We start from the raw sequence: 20,936 nt of genomic DNA on the forward strand, positions 1-20,936 counted from the left end.
TAGAATTATCTTTCCTATTCACATTTTGGTTTCACTTTCACATTCCACTGTCTATTATACAAGCGATTAGGGAGTCCCCAAATTCAATGAAAGCTTTATACGCTCATTGCCATATACCCTCATTAAATTTGGCATCTTAAATGCTCAAATACAATTATCCTTCCTGATGACTCATTGGTTTCACTTTCACATTCCACTGTCTATTATCCAAGCAGTTAGGGATTCCCCAAATGCAATGAAAACTATACACGCTCTTTGACATATACCCTCATTGAATTTGGCATCTTAAATGCTCAAATACAATTATCTTTCCTATTCATATTTTGGTTTCACTTTCACATTCCACTGTTTATTATACAAGCGATTAGGGAGTCCCCAAATTCAATGAAAGCTTTATACGCTCATTGCCATATACCCTCATTGAATTTGGCATCTTAAATCCTCAAATACAATTATCCTTCCTGATGACTCATTGGTTTCACTTTCACATTCTACTGTTTATTATCCAAGCGATTAAGGGAGTCCCCAAATTCAATGAAAGCTTTATACGCTCATTGACATATACCCTCATTGAATTTGGCATCTTAAATGCTCAAATAGAATTATCTTTCCTATTCACATTTTGGTTTCACTTTCACATTCCACTATCCATTATGCAAGCTATTAAGCAGTCCCCAAATTCAATGAAAGCTATATACGCTCATTGACATATACTCTCATTGAATTTGGCATCTTAAATGCTGAAAATGTATTATCTTTCCTATTCACATTTTGGTTTCACTTTCACATTCCACTCTCTATTATCCCAGCAATTAGGGAGTCCCCAAATGCAATGAAAACTCTATACGCTCATTGACATATACCCTCATTGAATTTGGCATCTTAAATGCTCAAATAGAATTATCTTTCCGATTCACATTTTGGTTTCACTTTCACATTCCACTGTCTATTATCCCAGCAATTAGGGAGTCCCCAAATGCAATGAAAACTCTATACGCTCATTGACATATACCCTCATTGAATTTGGCATCTTAAATGCTCAAATAGAATTATCTTTACTATTCACGTTTTGGTTTCACTTTCACATTCCACTGTCTATTATACAAGCAATTAGGTTGTCTCCAATTTCAGTGAAAATTTACGCTCATTGACATATACCCTCATTGAATTTGGCATCTTAAATCCTCAAATACAATTTTCCTTCCTGATGACTCATTGGTTTCACTTTCACATTCCACTATCCATTATCCAAGCAATTAGGGAGTCCCCAAATTCAAAGAAAACTCTATACACTCATTGACATATACCCTCATTGAATTTGGCATCTTAAACGCTAAAATAGAATTATCTTTTCTATACACATTTTGGTTTCACTTTCACATTCCACTCTCTATTATCCAAGCAATTAGGGAATCTCCAAGTTCCATGAAAACTATATAGGCTCTTTGACATATACACTCATTGAATTTGGCATCTAAAATGCTCAAATAGAATTATCTTTACTATTCACATTTTGGTTTCACTTTCACATTCCACTGTCTATTATCCAAGCAATTAGGGAGTCCCCAAATTCAATGAAAACTATACACGCTCTTGGACATAAGCACTCATGGAATTTGGCATCTTAAATCCTAAAATAGAATTATCTTTCCTATTCACATTTTGGTTTCACTTTCACATTCCACTGTCTATTATACAAGCGATTAGGGAGTCCGCAAATTCACTGAAAGCTTTATACGCTCATTGCCATATACCCCATTGAATTTGGCATGTTAAATGCTCAAATACAATTATCCTTCCTGATGACTCATAGGTTTCACTTTCACATTCCACTGTCTATTATCCAAGCAATTAGGGGGTCCCCAAATTCAATGACAGCTTTATACGCTCATTGCCATATACCCCCATTGAATTTGGCATCTTAAATGCTCAAATACAATTATCTTTCCTATTCACATTTTGGTTTCACTTTCACATTCCACTGTCTATTATACAAGCGATTAGGGAGTCCGCAAATTCACTGAAAGCTTTATACGCTCATTGCCATATACCCCCATTGAATTTGGCATCTTAAATGCTCAAATACAATTATCCTTCCTGATGACTCATAGGTTTCACTTTCACATTCCACTGTCTATTATCCAAGCAATTAGGGGGTCCCCAAATTCAATGAAAACTATATAGGCTCTTTGACATATACACTCATTGAATTTGGCATCTAAAATGCTCAAATAGAATTATATTTCCTATTCAAATTTTGGTTTCACTTTCACATTCCACTGTCTATTATCCAAGCGATTAGGGAGTCCTCAAATGCAATGAAAACTCTATATGCTCATTGACATATACCCTCATTGAATTTGGCATCTTAAATGCTCAAATACAATTATCCTTCCTGATGACTCATTGGTTTCACTTTCACATCACACTATCCATTATGCAAGCAATTAGGCAGTCGCCAAATGCAATGAAAACTCTATACGCTCATTGACATATACCCTCATTGAATTTGGCATCTTAAATGCTCAAATAGAATTATCTTTCCTATTCACGTTTTGGTTTCACTTTCACATTCCACTATTATCCAAGCAATTAGGGGGTCCCCAAATTCAATGAAAGCTTTATACGCTCATTGACATATACTCTCATTGAATTTGGCATCTTAAATGCTCAAATACAATTATCTTTCCTATTCACATTTTGGTTTCACTTTCACATTCCACTGTCTATTATACAAGCGATTAGGTGGTCCCCAAATTCAATGAAAGCTTTATACGCTCATTGACATATACCCTCATTGAATTTGGCATCTTAAATCCTCAAATACAATTATCCTTCCTGATGACTCATTGGTTTCACTTTCACATTCCACTATCCATTATCCAAGCAATTAGGGAATCCCCAAATGCAATGAAAACTCTGTACGCCCATTGACATATACCCTCATTGAATTTGGCATCTTAAATGCTCAAATAGAATTAGCTTTCCTATTCACATTTTGGTTTCACTTTCACATTCCACTGTCTATTATCCAAGCAATTAGGGGGTCCCCAAATTCAATGAAAGCTTTATACGCTCATTGACATATACACTCATTGAATTTGGCATCTTAAATGCTCAAATACAATTATCTTTCCTATACACATTTTGGTTTCTCTTTCACATTCCACTATCCATTATGCAAGCTATTAAGCAGTCCCCAAATTCAATGAAAGCTATATACGCTCATTGACATATACTCTCATTGAATTTGGCATCTTAAATGCTGAAAATGTATTATCTTTCCTATTCACATTTTGGTTTCACTTTCACATTCCACTGTCTATTATCCCAGCAATTAGGGAGTTCCCAAATGCAATGAAAACTCTATACGCTCATTGACACATACCCTCATTGAATTTGGCATCTTAAATGCTCAAATAGAATTATCTTTCCGATTCACATTTTGGTTTCACTTTCACATTCCACTGTCTATTATCCCAGCAATTAGGGAGTCCCCAAATGCAATGAAAACTCTATACGCTCATTGACATATACCCTCATTGAATTTGGCATCTTAAATGCTCAAATAGAATTATCTTTACTATTCACGTTTTGGTTTCACTTTCACATTCCACTGTCTATTATACAAGCAATTAGGTTGTCTCCAATTTCAGTGAAAACTATTTACGCTCATTGACATATACCCTCATTGAATTTGGCATCTTAAATCCTCAAATACAATTTTCCTTCCTGATGACTCATTGGTTTCACTTTCACATTCCACTATCCATTATCCAAGCAATTAGGGAGTCCCCAAATTCAAAGAAAACTCTATACACTCATTGACATATACCCTCATTGAATTTGGCATCTTAAACGCTAAAATAGAATTATCTTTTCTATACACATTTTGGTTTCACTTTCACATTCCACTCTCTATTATCCAAGCAATTAGGGAATCTCCAAGTTCCATGAAAACTATATAGGCTCTTTGACATATACACTCATTGAATTTGGCATCTAAAATGCTCAAATAGAATTATCTTTACTATTCACATTTTGGTTTCACTTTCACATTCCACTGTCTATTATCCAAGCAATTAGGGAGTCCCCAAATTCAATGAAAACTATACACGCTCTTGGACATAAGCACTCATGGAATTTGGCATCTTAAATCCTAAAATAGAATTATCTTTCCTATTCACATTTTGGTTTCACTTTCACATTCCACTGTCTATTATACAAGCGATTAGGGAGTCCACAAATTCACTGAAAGCTTTATACGCTCATTGCCATATACCCCCATTGAATTTGGCATCTTAAATGCTCAAATACAATTATCCTTCCTGATGACTCATAGGTTTCACTTTCACATTCCACTGTCTATTATCCAAGCAATTAGGGGGTCCCCAAATTCAATGACAGCTTTATACGCTCATTGACATATACTCTCATTGAATTTGGCATCTTAAATGCTCAAATACAATTATCTTTCCTATTCACATTTTGGTTTCACTTTCACATTCCACTGTCTATTATACAAGCGATTAGGGAGTCCGCAAATTCACTGAAAGCTTTATACGCTCATTGCCATATACCCCCATTGAATTTGGCATCTTAAATGCTCAAATACAATTATCCTTCCTGATGACTCATAGGTTTCACTTTCACATTCCACTGTCTATTATCCAAGCAATTAGGGGGTCCCCAAATTCAATGAAAGCTTTATACGCTCATTGACATATACTCTCATTGAATTTGGCATCTTAAATGCTCAAATACAATTATCTTTCCTATTCACATTTTGGTTTCACTTTCACATTCCACTGTCTATTATACAAGCGATTAGGTGGTCCCCAAATTCAATGAAAGCTTTATACGCTCATTGCTATATACCCTCATTGAATTTGGCATCTTAAATCCTCAAATACAATTATCCTTCCTGATGACTCATTGGTTTCACTTTCACATTCCACTGTCTATTATCCAAGCGATTAGGGAGTCCCCAAATTGAATGAAAGCTTTATACGCTCATTGACATATACCCTCATTTAATTTTGCATCTTAAATGCTCAAATACAATTATCCTTCCTGATGACTCATTGGTTTCATGTTCACATTCCACTGTCTATTATCCAAGCAATTAGGGAGTCCCCAAATGCAATTAAAACTCTATACGCTCATTTACATATACCCTCAATGAATATGGCATCTTAAATGCTCAAATAGAATTATCTTTCCTATTCACATTTTGGTTTCACTTTCACAATTCACTGTCTATTATCCAAGCAATTAGGGAGTCCCCAAATTCAATGAAAACTATACACGCTCTTTGACATATACACTCATTGAATTTGGCATCTTAAACGCTAAAATAGAATTATCTTTCCGATTCACATTTTGGTTTCACTTTCACATTCCACTGTCTATTATCCAAGCAATTACGGAGACCCCAAATTCAATGAAAGTTTTGTTACGCTCATTGATGTATACGCTCATTGAATTTGGCATCTTAAATGCTGAAATACAATTATCCTTCCTGATGACTCATTGGTTTCACTTTCACAATTCACTGTCTATTATCCAAGCAATTAGGGAGACCCCAAATTCAATGAAAACTATAGACGCTCATTGACATATACACTCCTTGAATTTGGCATCTTAAACGCTCAAATAGAATTATCTTTCCGATTCACATTTTGGTTTCATTTTCATATTCCACTGTCTATTATCCAAGCATTTAGGGAGTCCCCAAATTCAATGAAAACTATATAGGCTCATTGACATATACACTCATTGAATTTGGAATCTTAAATGCTCAAATAGAATTATCAGTCCTATTGACTCTTTGGTTTCATTTTCACTTTCCTGTGTCCGTCATCCTGGCAATTAGAGAGTTTCCTCCTTGATGCATTGGTTTCACTTTCACTTTCCCATGTCCATTAACACAGCAAACAGAGAATCTCAAAACTAATGGCCAAAAATTAAAAAATTCCTTGGCTTCTATGCTCATTTAGAATCTCAAATTCATTCCATTTGCATTGCTCTCAGACTGCCTTAAATGGTTGTTGACATAAATGTTCAGTCTTAAATTGGTTGAAATGTGCTTTGTGATTTACCTTTTTGAATTGGTTTAAAGGCTGTCCATCTCCTGAGAGACTCCCAGATAAGACAAGTATGTGATGTGTTACCCACACCCACACACCACGGAGTAAATAAAATGCTTAGAAACTGTCCACATACTCCACACTTTGGCAAAGAGAGATTCCCATCTCGCTGTGATCCTTCTTCTGAAGGTGCCAGTCACAATTACTGGTGAAAATCAAGGACTATCCATGGCCACGTGGCCTGAGAAACCAGCTACAACCAGCTCTTAAATGGGCTTAAATGCTCACACTTGCAGAAAACCACGAAATGCAGAGAGCAGAGCTATTACATTGGCTTAAATACTATTAAAAGGCTCTTAAACTGGCTTAAATGCTCATGCCCGCAGGAAACCAAAAAATGTAGACACCACCTGCATTAATCCTGCATTTTACCTGCTGGTAAATGCCCCCCCCCCACTCACCTTTCCATTTTCTCAACAAGCTCCAAGAGCGACTGCTGGAATTTGGAGGCGATGGTTGGGGGTTTATACTTCCGCTTGCAGGAGCTGCTCATCCCCATCATGGTCTTCTGCTGGGCCACTTGCTGAGCATGGCTAAAGAACAAGTTTGCTACCAACTGCGACAAAAAGAAGGTGGGCCGGGCCCACAGGTGAGAACCAGGTGACATGAAAGCTCATGACTTGATAAGAAATGGTCTTACGACTGCAGTGGTAAGAAGCAGGGTCTTTTTGGTAGCTCCCCCTGCCTCTTGAAACTGGCTCCCCCTAGAGGATAGGAAGGGAACCTTGCAACTTTTATATAAAATATTGACAGGGGCTCATGGTTATTGTAGTCCATGGACATGTGGAGAGCTACAGTTTGGCTACCTCTGCCCTTCAAAGACTGACGCGGTCCACTGTTCATTTCCCCGGTCCCTGTTATCAACGTCCCTCCCCTTCAAAACACAGCCAGATGGAGAACAACCCAAGCACCTACTTTGACTTTGCTGTTGACGAAAAGTTCCAGGACATCTTGGCGCACCTGGTCGTAATTTTTATCCAAGAACTTGTGCACCTGGAAGAGGCAGACAAACCAAAAAAAATACGCCCTTTTCCCATGGTGCATTAGTAGGGTTTTGTCTCTACACGTGTCCAAGAAACTGTTTTATACCGAGTCTTTTTAACTGGAGATGTCGGGGATTGAACCGGGGACTTTCTGCCTGCCAAGCAGAGGTTCTACCCCCGAGCCATAGCTCCTGCGTCTGTTTGAAATGTCTGCTTCTAGCATTTTCATTTGGGTGGCTCCCATGGCATGTGGCATTTGAGGACATGGGAGTTTCCTCACTGGCTCCGTTTTGCAGCTTCCGACCTCGCAGATGAACACATGAATGTGACCGCAAGACTTCTTCTCCCTCTCTCAGAGTATCAGAACTTGAAGGGATCCAGTGTAGCCGATGGGCAGTAGGTACAGGACCAAAGGAAAGACTTCTTTACACAGAAAGGAATTAATATGCGGGATTTGCTGCCAAAGGATGTTGCAATGGACACAGGAATCAAAAGTTGAAAAGGTGCATAGAGGTTGAGGCCTTCACCCGATAAGAACATCAGAAGAGCCCTGCTGGATCAGACCAGGGAGGGCCCATCTAGTACAGCATCCTGGCTCACATACTGTCTGACCAATTCCTCCAGAAGGCCAAGAACAGGGCAGAGAGGCTGAGGCCTTCCCTGATGTTGCCTCCTGGCTCTGGGATCCAGAGGTTGACTACCTTTGAACATGGCGGTTCTATTCTGTCACGGTGGCCAGTAGCCACCAACAAAGATACTCCTCTTTGAAAGCTGCTTATTCCTGTGGCCGTTACGACAACCTCGGGCAGCAAATCCTACATTTTAATCACTCTCTGTGTAAAGTAGTCTTTCCTTTTTGTCCATCCTAAACCTACTGCCCATTGGCTTCACTAGATCTCGTATTTTGGGAGAGGGAGAACATTTTCTTTTGGTCAGCTCTCTCCACCTCGTGCATAATTTGATAAACCTCCCTTCCCCCCCCCCCCCCTTAAGTTTTGTTTCTAAACTGAAAAGTCCCAGACTCTTCAGCCTGGAGGACTCCCGGCTGCTCACCTGGTAGGTGACTTTGCCTGCATAATGCTTAATGGTGAACTCCGGAAGCGGCATTTTTGGCTTGGAGTACAGCTCATTGCATCCATGGTGGTAGTGACATTTCTGGAGGAACGTGTGGTCTGTCGCCTGGAAAGACAGAGGAATAATTCCAGAGATGGAGAACGTGATCTGGGAAGCCTGGGTATAAACCCAGCTTTGACCTGCTGTCCAGATGACAGCTTTATGATGAACAGTTAGGGTCAGACCACGCTCTGGAAGATCCAGGTTCAAATCTCCACTCTGCCACAGAACATGCTGAGGAGCGAAGACAAGCGCTACTGACACTCTGAAAACTTGCAGAGTGTCTTCCTTCTCTGGGAAAAAAACCTTAAATCCATGTGAGTGATACACACACAGAGAACAAACAGAAAGCATGGTTGAAGACAGTTAGGCAGTTAGGGCTCTCTCTCTCTTCTCTCTTCACAAGTTCTGCTTCTCTTCTTTTACAGCCCTGAGCCAATCGGGAAGGGTGGGTTATAAAAACAAAGTTATTGTCGTTCTTATTTGTCTCAACAAAGCTATTTATTCTTTAAGCAGCCCGTGCTCCACTCATTTGCAGAAGTTAACTCTGCTAACAATCTGCAGGGATTTCTCCACCCAGAACTGGCGAGCCTGGTCCAAACACCACTTGGACCCAACCTCAGTGTCACAGGAAATCAAGTTGATTCCCCCTCCCCAAATTGCATCCCCCTAATCCTCCCTCTTTTGTGATCCTCCCCAACTTCCCCCAAAGAACATTACCTGAGGGAAGCTGCTTTGATCATCCAAGATCCTCAAAATCCCATAAGGCTTCTGGGCGATAAGGTCGATGCACGGCTGGTTGTCGTTGAACATGATCTCCCGCCATTCGATCTGCTCCCGGATGTATTCCTCCTGAACCCAGAACCGAGAAGTTACGCTTGCGACTCAATTTCAAGGTGCCTCTCTGTCATTGGCCCACTAGGCCGCCTCTGCTAAGCCACATTCTCTCAAGCAGATTATGCTATTGGCCTGCATCGCAGGGCCGTTGTGACGATTGTGGCTGGATCATAGGGGGAGAGGGCTTCCAGATGATAAAAGCACACTGCAAAGGCAGGGTAGCGTTATTTGGCAACATCTGCAGTGCTCGGACACCTCTGGACAGAGAGATTGATCGGGCCTCACCTGCTCTTCCTTGAAAACAATCTTGTTGAAGAAGAACTGGATGTATTCATTGGCATAATTGATGCAGAGCTGCTCAAAACTATTGAAGCCCAGGTCCTGTTTGCAGAACAGAAGAAGAGCTCCATTTTTGTACCCCCCCCTTTTTACAACCTGAAAGAGTCCTAAAGTGGTTGACAAACACCTTTCCCTTCCTCTCCCCACAACAGACACCCTTGCAAGGTACGTGGAACCGATAGAGCTCTAAAAGAACTGCTCTGTGAGTTCTGAAAGAACTGTGATTGGCCCAAGGTCACCCAGAGGGTGGCATGTGGAGGAGTAGGGAATCAAACCCAGTTCTCCAGATTAGAGGCCGCCAGTCTGGAAAGACCGCAGACTGGCTCTGGATAACAGTTCAGGATCGAAGCTCAAACGGATGTTTGGAACAGGCAGATAACTGAGCCTTCTAACTTCCGATCTGTTCCTAAGGACCCCAAACCCATTCCTAGAGAAGCCCACATTCTTATGATTCACCTAGGCCAGGGGTCCCCAACACGACGCCTGTGGGCACCCGCCAAGTGTTTTCAGAAAATGGGAGGGGCCAGGTGGGTCTTTACCTCCCAGCCTCCTACCTCAAAGCCGTAGATATCCAAGATGGCGATCGACAGGGCCTTCTGCTTGGGGTAGATCCGCCGGTTGATCCTCTCCGTGATCCAGTTGAAGAGCAGAGAGTACAGAACTTTGGCAATGGCGTCTCTGGGGGACGGGGGAAGAGAACCCGTGAATGGGAGAACAACCTGCAGCGCGGCCTGGCTGTTAGCCTACCTGGCAGGGTGGTTGTTGTGCCGGTAAAACAGAACAGAATAATATTGGGAGCAGCTTTGGGCATCCCATTGGCTGCACAAAGCAGGGTATAAATATCTAAGTAAGCATCAGAAGAGTAAGCATCAGAAGAAAGTAAGCTGGACAGTCAATGTGTGATCGAAGGGAGATAGTTATGTCGTCGAAATCTGAACTCTGGACCCTGCAACAGCTTCTGTTTACCTGGCATCCATGGCGCTGTCTACCGTGAGAGGGGTCAGGATTTTCTCCCTCAGCGTTTCCTGCCAGAGGAGAGGAGAGAGATTCGCACTCGTTGGCCCTCTTTGGCTCACAGCTCCGGGCGGGGGGGAAACAGGAGGCTTTTGCGAAGGACAGGGAAATACATATGGTCTTTGCACCGCTCAAAGCAGCACCTGCCTTGGTGGCTGACCGGAACCCCCTTGTGGGCTTTTTGCACAAAAAAGAAAAAGCCCACCCACCCAACCGTTACGAGGATTAAGTGGAAAAGATGGAGAGAATGTAGGGGAGGAAACTCTCATCAGAGGTCTTGGCCATGATACCTCTGTGGCGTCCCCGATAGCCATCCTTCCCTCAGCCACGGACACAATTCTTGGCTCTCGGCCTCCTTACCGTCACTTTGAAAGTCACCGCCTTCTGCAGACATTCCGGGGAGATCTGTAAGAGCTCAGCCACGACCCGAATCTCCCGGGCGCTCACGACGGACGCCACCTCCTGGTAATCGATCTGCAAATCCCCACGTTCCGCTTTTTACCACTCAAAGGAGTCGCAAAGTGCCTGACAGACACCTCTCCCTCTCCACACAACAGGCACCCGGTGACGATCGGTCAGGCTGAGAGAGCTCTGCGAGAACTGCTCTGCAGGAATGGTTCTACGAGAACTGCGCTTGGCCCAAAGTCCCCCAACTGGCTGCACGCAGAGGAGCCGGGAATCAAACCCAGCTCTCCGGATCAGAGCTCGTCAGGGCAAGACTCTTAAACCCACTCTGGCTCGCTGGCTCTCAAAGGACGGAGCGATCTGGTCATTACCTCATATTTTTCAAAATAGACGTTGCCCAGGTGGAGGATGGAGGACAGAATACGGAAGATGCTGTTTTGGTCGTCGAGGCTGAAGTGCAAGGCCTCCATCGACGTCAACAGCCTGTGGAAGTCCTCTGCGTCCGCCTTGCCGGGAATTTCACAATTCCCTCCCTGCGTAAGGAGGAAGGAAGGAAGGAATCCGTCCCCTCAGATATATCGATGAGGGATTACCCATCCTGGACCCCAACTGGGGCTTTTATGCACCTCGAACGCCCACGCTTGGCTTGTTTCACAGCTGCTCTAGGGGCAAGGGACGTACCTGGTTCAGGTAAAAATACGTCTCCGCCTCTTGGAGGAAGAATTTGCGCTTCTGGTGACCTGGAAGGCCGGCCAGCATCTCGTAAAAGATATGGTAATTCCGTTCGTTGTTGGCCTGTGTGAGGAGAAAGGCCAGAGAAGAACAGAACTCAGAGACATTGCAGGATGTTTCTGTATCTATTTGGAACTTCCTCCCTTGCAATCCTGAATTGCATACCTCCTTGTGGCACAAATACAAGAAACTAAGCAATTATAGATTTGTTGCTCTTTATTGATAGCCGTATCCAGGGGTCCACAACCTTTCTAAGCCTGTTGGGACCTTTGGAGCCCTCACATCATATGATGGTTGCAAAACAGCCACAAAATGGCTGCCAAAGGAGGTGGAACCCTGCAAAAATGGCTGCCATAGGAGGCAGAATCAGCCACAAAATGACTGCCATTGGAGTTGGAACCAGCCACAAAATGGCTGCCATTGGAGTTGGAACCAGCCACAAAATGGCTGCCATAAGAGGCAGAATCAGCCACAAAATGGCTGCTGTAGGAGGTGGAACCAGCCACAAAACGGCTGCCATAGGAGGCAAAACTAGCCACAAAATGGCTACCATAGGAGGCAAAACTAGCCACAAAATGGCTGCCATAGGAGGCAAAACTAGCCACAAAATGGCTGCCATAGGAGGCAAAACTAGCCACAAAATGGCTGCCATAGGAGGTGGAACAAGCTGCAAAATTATTTCCGTAAGAGGTGAAACCAACCCAAAATCTAATGCTAAGAGAAGGCTTCTGCATCCAGGAAGGGCCAGCCCTCACTAAAGATGCTCTATTAAAAGATATTTTGACATGTGCATGGTATGCTCCTTTAGCGCGAACACACACGCACAAAATCGGTCTATTGTTTGCTTCTGACCTCTCTGGGATTTGTGTGTAGCTAAGCGACTGGCTTCAATGGACATGATTTTGGAGGGGGAAGGAGGAGAAGGGAAGCCCCTCACCTGAAAGACCACCCTGGACTTCTCCAGAAGATACTGCGAGGTTATGGCACCACAGATGAGTCTGCTGCAGAGAGAAAGCCTAGAATTTGGGTCTGATCACCTTCAGTTCATCCAACCTCTGGCGACCCTGGAATCTGGGCCTGGGAGAAGCTCATTTCGGCTGAGGTTTCCCACTTTGGTTTCGAAGAGCAGGTGGAAACCTCTTGGAACTCCACCTTGGTTACCAACATCAGGCATTTTCAGGCATTCCTGAAACTTGGGATGCGGGGAGATGGTTTGGGGTACATTGTCTAATTGAAACATCAGGGGATTCATCCCAAAACCAGGAACCCAGGAAAAAAATGAGGACCCCCAGAGGCACAGAGAGATCCCTAAGAGCATAAACTCTAGAAGAGCTTTACACTACCCGAAGGAGTCTCAAAGCGGCTTACAATTGCCTTCCCCTCCTCTCCCCACAACAGACACCCTGTGAGGTGGGCGAGACTGAGAGAGCTCAGGAAGAACTGGGACTGGTCACAGTGCTGGCTGCATGTGGAGGAGACTTGGGAAATCAAAACCCAGGGCCATTTCGCACGGGGATCTTTGTTGCAAATTGTTTGCGGAATGAAAAATCGCCATTTAAAATAGTGGAATTCGTCGTTTTGCACACCTGGCTTTGTAGTGGAATCAGTTGCGTTTTTTAGCATTTCCCACAGGCTTCCGGTCTCGGCAGAAATCGCTAGAAAGGAAGCGCTATTGCCAAGCTCGTCCCGCCCCTGGCCGTCAAGCAGCCAATGGGCAGCCGTTAGCATGCTCCCAAACAGCCGCTTTCCCTTTAAGGAAGGTTTTTTTAAAAAAAAAACAGACCCATAGCAACGAATCTGTGTAGATTCGTTGCTACGGAGAGACCCATCCAGCTGCCTATTGTGAGCTATCGTTTGATTGTATGATCGTTTGCACGCTGCCCCGAGTGATAAAAAAAAAATTCCCCCCCCCCCCTTCTCACGGGCTCGATTTTCGGCTGAATTTATGTGTAAAAAATAAAGGGACTTTATTTCAGCAAACGGGCTTTTAAGTGGTTTGTGCTTAGTGACTAAAGGTGAAGGACTGAAGCCAGGGAAGCCTCTAAACAGAAAGAGGCTCGCCGGTGCGTTTATCCCCGCTCGCTCCGAGAAAAAAAAATGGCGATCGCTTCGCCGGAAGTTTGGAGGAGAGATCCAGGGGGAGGGACTTTGAAGAACCAGCTACAATGGTAACGCACAGGTCTTTAGCGCTAGTGTTGCAGATTGGTTGCAGGAGTGTATCGCTATCCGGAGGGTGAATCCAGTTTTCTGGATTCCCCTGAAAGCGCCACAACGAAGCGCTTATTGCTGATCGGTTTCAGGATTGTTGCAGATTGTTGACGACGTCGTGCGTTATGGCAAATTAGTAGCGTTTTCAATCGGCAACCATTGTGCTATTTTTAAGCCGTGGGAAATGCCCCCCAGTTCTCCAGACGAGAAGCTGCAACTCTCCACCATGATGCCAAGTTTTAGCAACTGATTGCTAGGGGATGTTTCCTGTCATTTCCCCCCAAAATGTAACCACAGCCGGAGGGAGGAGGAAATGACAGAAAGAAAGAGGGATCCACTTACTCCTCCAGGAAGATTTCCACGAATTTCCCAAATCTGCTGGAATTGTCGTTCCGCACCGTCTTGGCATTCCCGAAGGATTCCAGCAGAGGAGTCGCTTCTAGAATCTGTCCCGTCCAGACAAGCACAGACACCGGGAAAGTCAGGCATTTACAAGAGGATAACATTTTTTGGGGGGGGGGGGACCCAGGATTTCCCAACCTGAAGGTACCTGCGTTGTCCGCAGAGCCAAACTTCCCTGACCTGGCTGGGGGACTAGATGATAAATTGGTAAAACACACAGAATTTGAACTTGTAGGGCTAGAAGCCACTTGTGATCGGATACACTTCCATATTGGCTTGGCAGATGTAGATTGGTTGGGTGTAAGCTGGGAGCCGGGGCTGGGGCTCAAGGGAAGAGCCTCTGCTTGGCATGCAGAAGGTCCCGGGTTCAATCCCCGGCAGCATCTCCAGTTAAGAGAAGCAGGCCAGGCGGGGATGGCTTCAGGGTCTCAGCACGTTGGACAACGGCACCGTGTCAGAGTAGCTCAGGTGAGGGCAGCACTGATCAAGGAAGGGCTGCAGCCCAATGGCAGAGCATCTCCTTAGCATGCAGAAGGTCCCAGGTTCTACCCCCGGCATCTCCAGCTGAAAGGATCAGGCAGGAGGGGATGGACCTCCTGAAAGGACCTCCTCCTGAGACCCTGGAGAGCTGCCACAAGCCGATTCTGACCTTGGGGGACCAAGGGACAGATTCAGTAGAAGGCTGCTCCATCTGTGTTCAAGTTTAGGTATCGTGGGCTATGGTGGTGTGTCAGGGTTGCCAGCTTCCAGGGGGTGCCTGGAGATCTCCTGGAATAACAGAGTCCAAGCACTAACTGGGCCGTTCCCGCAGAGTTGAGGATCAGGACGTTCCCACAGTGGAGCGGAAAGACCAAGTTCACCCTAGGGCTCAGAATCTCAAACCAGCAAAACCACAGACCCCCATGCTTGCAGCTTAACCCCTGAGCGTTATGTCGGCCTTTTGGGCAGTCGCCAACCTCCAGGCAGGACCTGGAAACGTCCTGGCAGCACCCCAGCCTCTGGAAGGCAGACTCTGCAACATCATAACTCTCCTTCTTCCCTCCTCAAACCCCTTCCCCAAATCTTCAGAGATTGCCCAAGTGGGAGTGGGTGACCCTAATGTCGTAGGGGGCGTACACTGGCAGACACAGACAGGGGGGTCATGCTAGTTTGAAGGGTTTTTAGCTCTCCAGCTCCCACCAACTGGACCAAGCTCAGGAGAAATTGAGTGGAGGTCTTTCTAGATGCATGCTATTAACAGCGTGACACTCTAAGCAGCTGATGTTGTCCTCCGCTTTGTTTGCACAACAGCCCTGCAAGGGAGTCTAGGCTAACCGAGGGAGTCTCCCCAGGTGCTGAAGAGATTCTGCAATGCGCTTCTAACCAGACCCAGCAGTGCCCTCTGCTGTCCGCAAGGGGGAAATGGAGGTGAACCTTTCCCAGTGGGCTTGGAAAGGGGTTATCCGCTCAGGGGTCAGCCCAGCATGCATACTCCGTCCCCTGTGTCGGGTCTCTTGCCACTTCAAACCAAGCCAGAGGGCCACACTGCACACGCAACCGCACTGTACCTCTATCTACCGGAGTGTGCGACAGAAGCGGCGGGCCAAACGGTTGAAAGAAAGGGCACGCAAGTGGACATCAGAGAGAGGAAGGAAGAAATTGTTAGGATGCAAAAGAACAAGCAGTCCACAGAAGGGGCAGAATGTTTTCTCCTGTCAGGCCTCCCGCTCCCACCTTGCAGAGCCCTGTTCATTGCCAGATGATGCTCCTGGCAGGGGTCCCCAACATGGTGCCCATGGTAGGCTCTTTGCTCAGCCGGACTTCTTATTGGCCACCAGAGGGTTTTTTTAATGATGGTTCAGCAGCAAGGATCTTCTTTGAATGACAGAAGGGAAGCCATGGCAACCATTTTGCATCTAGATCCTCCTCCTGCAGCAGCCATTTTGTGGCCACCATTTTGTGCCCCACCTCCTGCAGCAGCCATTTTGTGACCACCATTTGATGCTCTGCCTCCTGCAGCAGCCATTTTGTGACTGCCATTTCGTGTATCACCTCCTGTAGCAGCCATTTTGCACCCACAAAGATGCCCACAGTCTCAAAAACATCGGGGACCCCTGGTTCAGAGACGGGGACACGGCATTCACACTAACCACGCTGCCTCGTTCTACGCCCCGGATCGTGTACCTGCTGGGTCGCAGTGTGCCTCCTATTTATCGCGGCCAGGTAACGGAGGATCAGTTTGGTGGCTTCGGTCTTCCCCGATCCGCTTTCGCCACTGTAAAAGCAAGGGGCCAAATGAGCATACTTAAAACTGAAGGGGGGAATCCTTCGTTCAGCGACCGAGGTTAGTGTTTTGGAGGAAATGGCTGTCTTCAGAGCCACCCCTGGCTTAGTTGCAGAACCTTTTCAAAAGAAAGAGACAGTCGATACGGAGATGCGTTGAAGGTGAGGGGCATCTCCGAAATCTCATCTCACCTGATAATAATGCATTGGTTGAGTTTGGCATCCCTCAGCTTGCTGACCGCAATGTTCACAATTGCAAACAGGTGGCTGGAAAGAGACAAGGAAAACGAGAATTCACACTCAGGACCCCTACATGGGGCCCGAAACCCCCCTCTAAGATGACGCCACAGAGGTCAGTTCTCCAGGAGGAAGTGGCCGCTTCAGAGAGTGGTCTCGAAGGTATGCCATCTCCAGGAGATGCTCAATCCAGAACAAGCCACCCATGTCCACAAAAACTGGCCTCAAACCGGTTTAAGACATGCCTCTTGAGGTCTTGGATTTGGCTCAGAATGTGGAGTTGAATGGACATCTCCTCACAGCTCTGGGGGGGGGGGGAGTGCAGTGTTTGGGGAGGTGACACAAGGGACCTCCGTGGGGCATCGTGTCACAAAACCCACCCCCCAAAGTAGCCGTTTTCCTCCAGGGCGACTGGTCAGCTGAAAATCTGTTGTAATAGCAGATCCCCAGTTTTGGCCCTAAAGTGATCTGGGCAGCGGCAGAGACTTACGGGGGATTCTCTCCCAGGGCTTTCCCCTCGTACAGCAGCACCTGGTCTGTCCCGTAGATGTTGTACATTTTGTAGGGATTCACCGAGACTAAGATGCTGCCTATGTAAGTCTGGGAGAGAAAGAAATGTCAGAGGACGGGAAACATTGAACACATCAGCCATCGCCAGTGGGAGCATTTTGGGGAAACTGGGACTGTTTCAACGGTGTGATGTCACGTCCGGGGCCACGCACTTTTTTCGGCCTGTGGACACCTTTGGAATTCTGACACAGAGGGGCGGGTGTGGTGACAAAATGGCGGCCGTAAGAGGCGGAGCCATCCCCAAAATGGCTTCCGCAGTTAACCTTCAGCCGTGCAATTAAGATTCTTGGGCTGTGGTGGCTGCTGGTGCCCGGGCAACATTGTTAAAAATCTCCACAGCCATCAGGAGCCCAGCCCACTGTCAAAAACACTTGGAACAGGAGGAAGGAAGGAAGGAAGGAAGGAAGGAAGGAAGGAAGGAAGGAAGGAAGGAAGGAAGGAAGGAAGGAAGGAAGGAAGGAAGGAAGGAAGGAAGGAAAATATAGAGGGAAGGAAGGAAGGAAGGAAGGAAGGAAGGAAGGAAGGAAGGAAGGAAGGAAGGAAGGAAGGAAGGAAGGAAGGAAGGAAGGAAGGAAGGAAGGAAGGAAGGAAGGAAGGAAGGAAGGAAGGAAAATATAGAGGGAAGGAAGGAAGGAAGGAAGGAAGGAAGGAAGGAAGGAAGGAAGGAAGGAAGGAAGGAAGGCTCCTTAGTTAGTCTATGCTATCTTCACAACAACCCTGAGAAGTAGACCGAGTGGAAAATGTCGATTCCAAAACTCTCCAGATATTTTGGAGACTTTGTAGGAATTTGAACCCCAGTTTCTCTAGTTCTTCCTGCACTGCTTTCAGTATACCACAGTGCTGGGGGGGGCAGGGTTTCTTTTGCATAAAAGTTGGAAATAGATGGAAGGAGACACGATAAGCAACCGGCTTACGTAAATCAGGCCCCGCTCGAACCTCTTCCGTATGTTCTGAAGGACGATTCCCTGATGGAGTTCCCTGAAACAGACAGAAAAACGTATTTATGAGCCGCACCTTCCCTGTATTAAATGAAAACACAATTCAGAAATGTTTGGATTTCCCAGGGTGGTCGTGTTCATGTGCACCAAAATACACGCGACTGCCCCACGTCAGTTGGTTTGTGCACTCCCAATACATGTGGTTGCAATTTGGGGGACCAGTGCAGTCCCAAAAAATTGTCGAGTACTACAATTCCTGCACAGGTTTGCCACTTACTCATATGCAGCAGGCAACACGCTGTGAATTCTGCAGTCTGGAGAAATTAAGCAGGAGAAAAAAAATCATGGCTGCTTCTAGGAGAATTTCTTCCATCTCTATGATAAACCATAGAGACTAGCGGGGGGGATTAAGATTCCTAGAGGAATTCCCCCAGTAGAGATTGAGGCAATTCCTAGAGGATCGGCTGAACATTTGGAAAGGGAGGTGGAGTTTGGGGAAGATGTGCTGTAAACACGCCCCCTTCCCGCAATGCCCACTCACTCCAGCTGGGTCATATCCTCCACGCCCTTGTCCGCCTGCGGCACCACGAAGCTCCCAGTCTGCAAGGTGTGGACAGACTGCATCTGTCGAGAGAAAAGACCACGAGAAGGTGAGGGCCCATCCCTGCACCTCCAAGAGTTTGCACGACAAACAGGAAGAGCTGGTTTTTGATTCCCCGCTTTTCACCACCAGAAGGAGACCCAAAACGGCTGACCAACACCCTTCCCTTCCTCTCCCCTGTGAGGTAGGTGGGGCTGAGAGAGCTGTGAGAGAACTGCTCTGCAAGCACAGCTCTTAAGAGAACCGGGACTGGCTCAATTTCTCCCAGCTGGCTACCCGTGGAGGAGGAGTGGGGAATCAAACCCAGGTCTTCAGATTAGAGACTGCGGCTCTTAACCAAGACTCCAGGCTGTCTCTCAGTTTCGCCCCCAGCATTCACTTTGACCCCCCGTGTCTTTGAATCCTTTCACACTAAAGAGGGGGGGAATCTCAGCAGAGGTTAGGGGTAAAATCAGTTTTAGAAGCCTCTGGGGAGGGTGCTATATAAATAAGAAAGAAAGAAAGAAAGAAAGAAAGAAAGAAAGAAAGAAAGAAAGAAAGAAAGAAAGAAAGAAAGAAAGAAAGAAAGAAAGAAAGAAAGAAAGAAAGAAAGAAAGAAAGAAAGAAAGAAAAATACAGTTTATTATAGGAGCTCAAATGTTGACAAGCCATAGAAGAATCTGGCACACTTAAGACATTCAAGTACACCAATAACGGCCAATAATTTTTTAGACCTTGACATCAAGTAGAAATTCCCGTCAAATATCTGGCCGCACCTCCCCACCCAGTGAACCCCCCCCCCAAAAAAAAAGATAAGAAAGCCTAATATTAAAATGACATGCCTACATGCGCTGGACATAGGCATGTTGGGGATGTCAGGGGGCGACAGTCTAGTTTGTGGGCAGAACTCTGTGGTTAGAAGCTAATTCCGCCATAGAGTTTTTGTCCTAAAGCCAGAGTGTCATGTCAACATCATCCCTTCCCATGCTCAGGCTGTGACAGGGCCCTCTTCCTGATGGCCACCCCAAAAAGGGTCTGGAGAGCCGGCTCTGGGAGCAGGGCTTTGGCTCCCCAAAAGAAGAAACATTCAGGGGACTAGAGGCCTGGAGAAATTTGCGTTTCCCCAACCAGCTCCTCATCAGTTTGAGACGAAAAGCCGGCAGCAGTCCAATAAGCCCCTCTGCCTTGTGAGTTATCCCGGTTGCTTGAGTCTGACCCAGCACTGAGCAGGGGGTTGGACTAGATGGCCGGTCTGGCCCCTTCCCACTTTAGGATTCTATGATTCTACACCAGCCTTTTGTAACCTCCCGAGCTGGCCTTTGTACGGTTCAGGTGGTGGGAAGTCACTTGCACTCTAATTAAGACAGCCGGGCTCTGTGTGGGAGATCAAGTCCCCGAATTTACATGCCGCTCTTTGTTGGGCTGGCTGCCGGCCGACGGCCGCTCGGGAGGAACAAAGGCTCGGTTTTAATCATAGGGTAGGCTCTGGTGCTGCCTTTTAAAGCCAGATTCACCGCCGCCCAGTTTGATGAAGCCTGAGCCATGGAAAAAGGGGCCAGGCATTTCCATGACGTTTCTCCCCGAAAGTTTGGCTGCTGAATTTCCGCACCACCGAATGTTGTTAACGATTGTCGGTAAGGTGCGATTGTCGGTAAGAATAGTCAGGGACTACATGTGTCTTCCTCCGTATCTGAAAGGAATTATAAATATGGGGGACTCATCAAAGCGAGAGAGAGACCACTGCTTTTGATGGAGAGCTGAAACTCATCTTCTTTGATGCCCACTGGTAGGGTTATATTCGGGCTGAATTTCCGGACAGGGGGATTTCTGCAACTACTTGCTGATTTCTTTGGAAATCTACCCTAGGGAGGGAGGAACAAGGGACCCTGGGAACCATCATGGGGGTGCCTAAAGAGGGCATTGGAAATTGCCAGTTTAGTCTGGCTCTAACCCGTATTTCCTCACTGATCCTGCCCATCAAACCAGTTTGGGAAATAATACAAAGATCTGTGCTCACTGGATTAAATTGGGGTGGGTGTACATGTGCGCAGCAACTGGAGGGGGGGTGGGGAGAGTTCATCTTCAGTTTGTTTTATCGGGGGTCAAGGCAGCCATGCAAATCATTTTTCTACCACCCACACACCACGTTGGGGGACAACCTGAAAGG

At 46.0% G+C, this 20,936-nt stretch overlaps 1 protein-coding gene across 1 annotated transcript in view; it reads right to left on the bottom strand.

Annotated features, from left to right (window-relative positions):
* Nucleotides 1–20,936, bottom strand: part of MYO15A (myosin XVA) — a 70,587-nt gene that overhangs the window by 44,521 nt on the left and 5,130 nt on the right. The window contains exons 2-18 of the mRNA XM_077316755.1: nt 18,731–18,813; nt 18,166–18,229; nt 17,172–17,281; nt 16,637–16,711; nt 16,346–16,436; nt 14,123–14,226; nt 12,510–12,573; nt 11,522–11,635; nt 11,212–11,373; nt 10,796–10,909; nt 10,388–10,446; nt 9,976–10,099; nt 9,368–9,463; nt 8,966–9,097; nt 8,186–8,311; nt 7,065–7,142; nt 6,551–6,705 (exon numbers count right to left, since the gene is read on the bottom strand). Coding sequence (XP_077172870.1) covers nt 6,551–6,705; nt 7,065–7,142; nt 8,186–8,311; nt 8,966–9,097; nt 9,368–9,463; nt 9,976–10,099; nt 10,388–10,446; nt 10,796–10,909; nt 11,212–11,373; nt 11,522–11,635; nt 12,510–12,573; nt 14,123–14,226; nt 16,346–16,436; nt 16,637–16,711; nt 17,172–17,281; nt 18,166–18,229; nt 18,731–18,813 — 1,751 coding nt within the window. The remainder of the gene's footprint in view (nt 1–6,550; nt 6,706–7,064; nt 7,143–8,185; nt 8,312–8,965; nt 9,098–9,367; nt 9,464–9,975; nt 10,100–10,387; nt 10,447–10,795; nt 10,910–11,211; nt 11,374–11,521; nt 11,636–12,509; nt 12,574–14,122; nt 14,227–16,345; nt 16,437–16,636; nt 16,712–17,171; nt 17,282–18,165; nt 18,230–18,730; nt 18,814–20,936) is intronic.

Source organism: Paroedura picta, chromosome 17 (genome assembly GCF_049243985.1).
Source record: "Paroedura picta isolate Pp20150507F chromosome 17, Ppicta_v3.0, whole genome shotgun sequence".
NCBI classification, from domain to species: Eukaryota; Metazoa; Chordata; class Lepidosauria; order Squamata; family Gekkonidae; genus Paroedura; species Paroedura picta.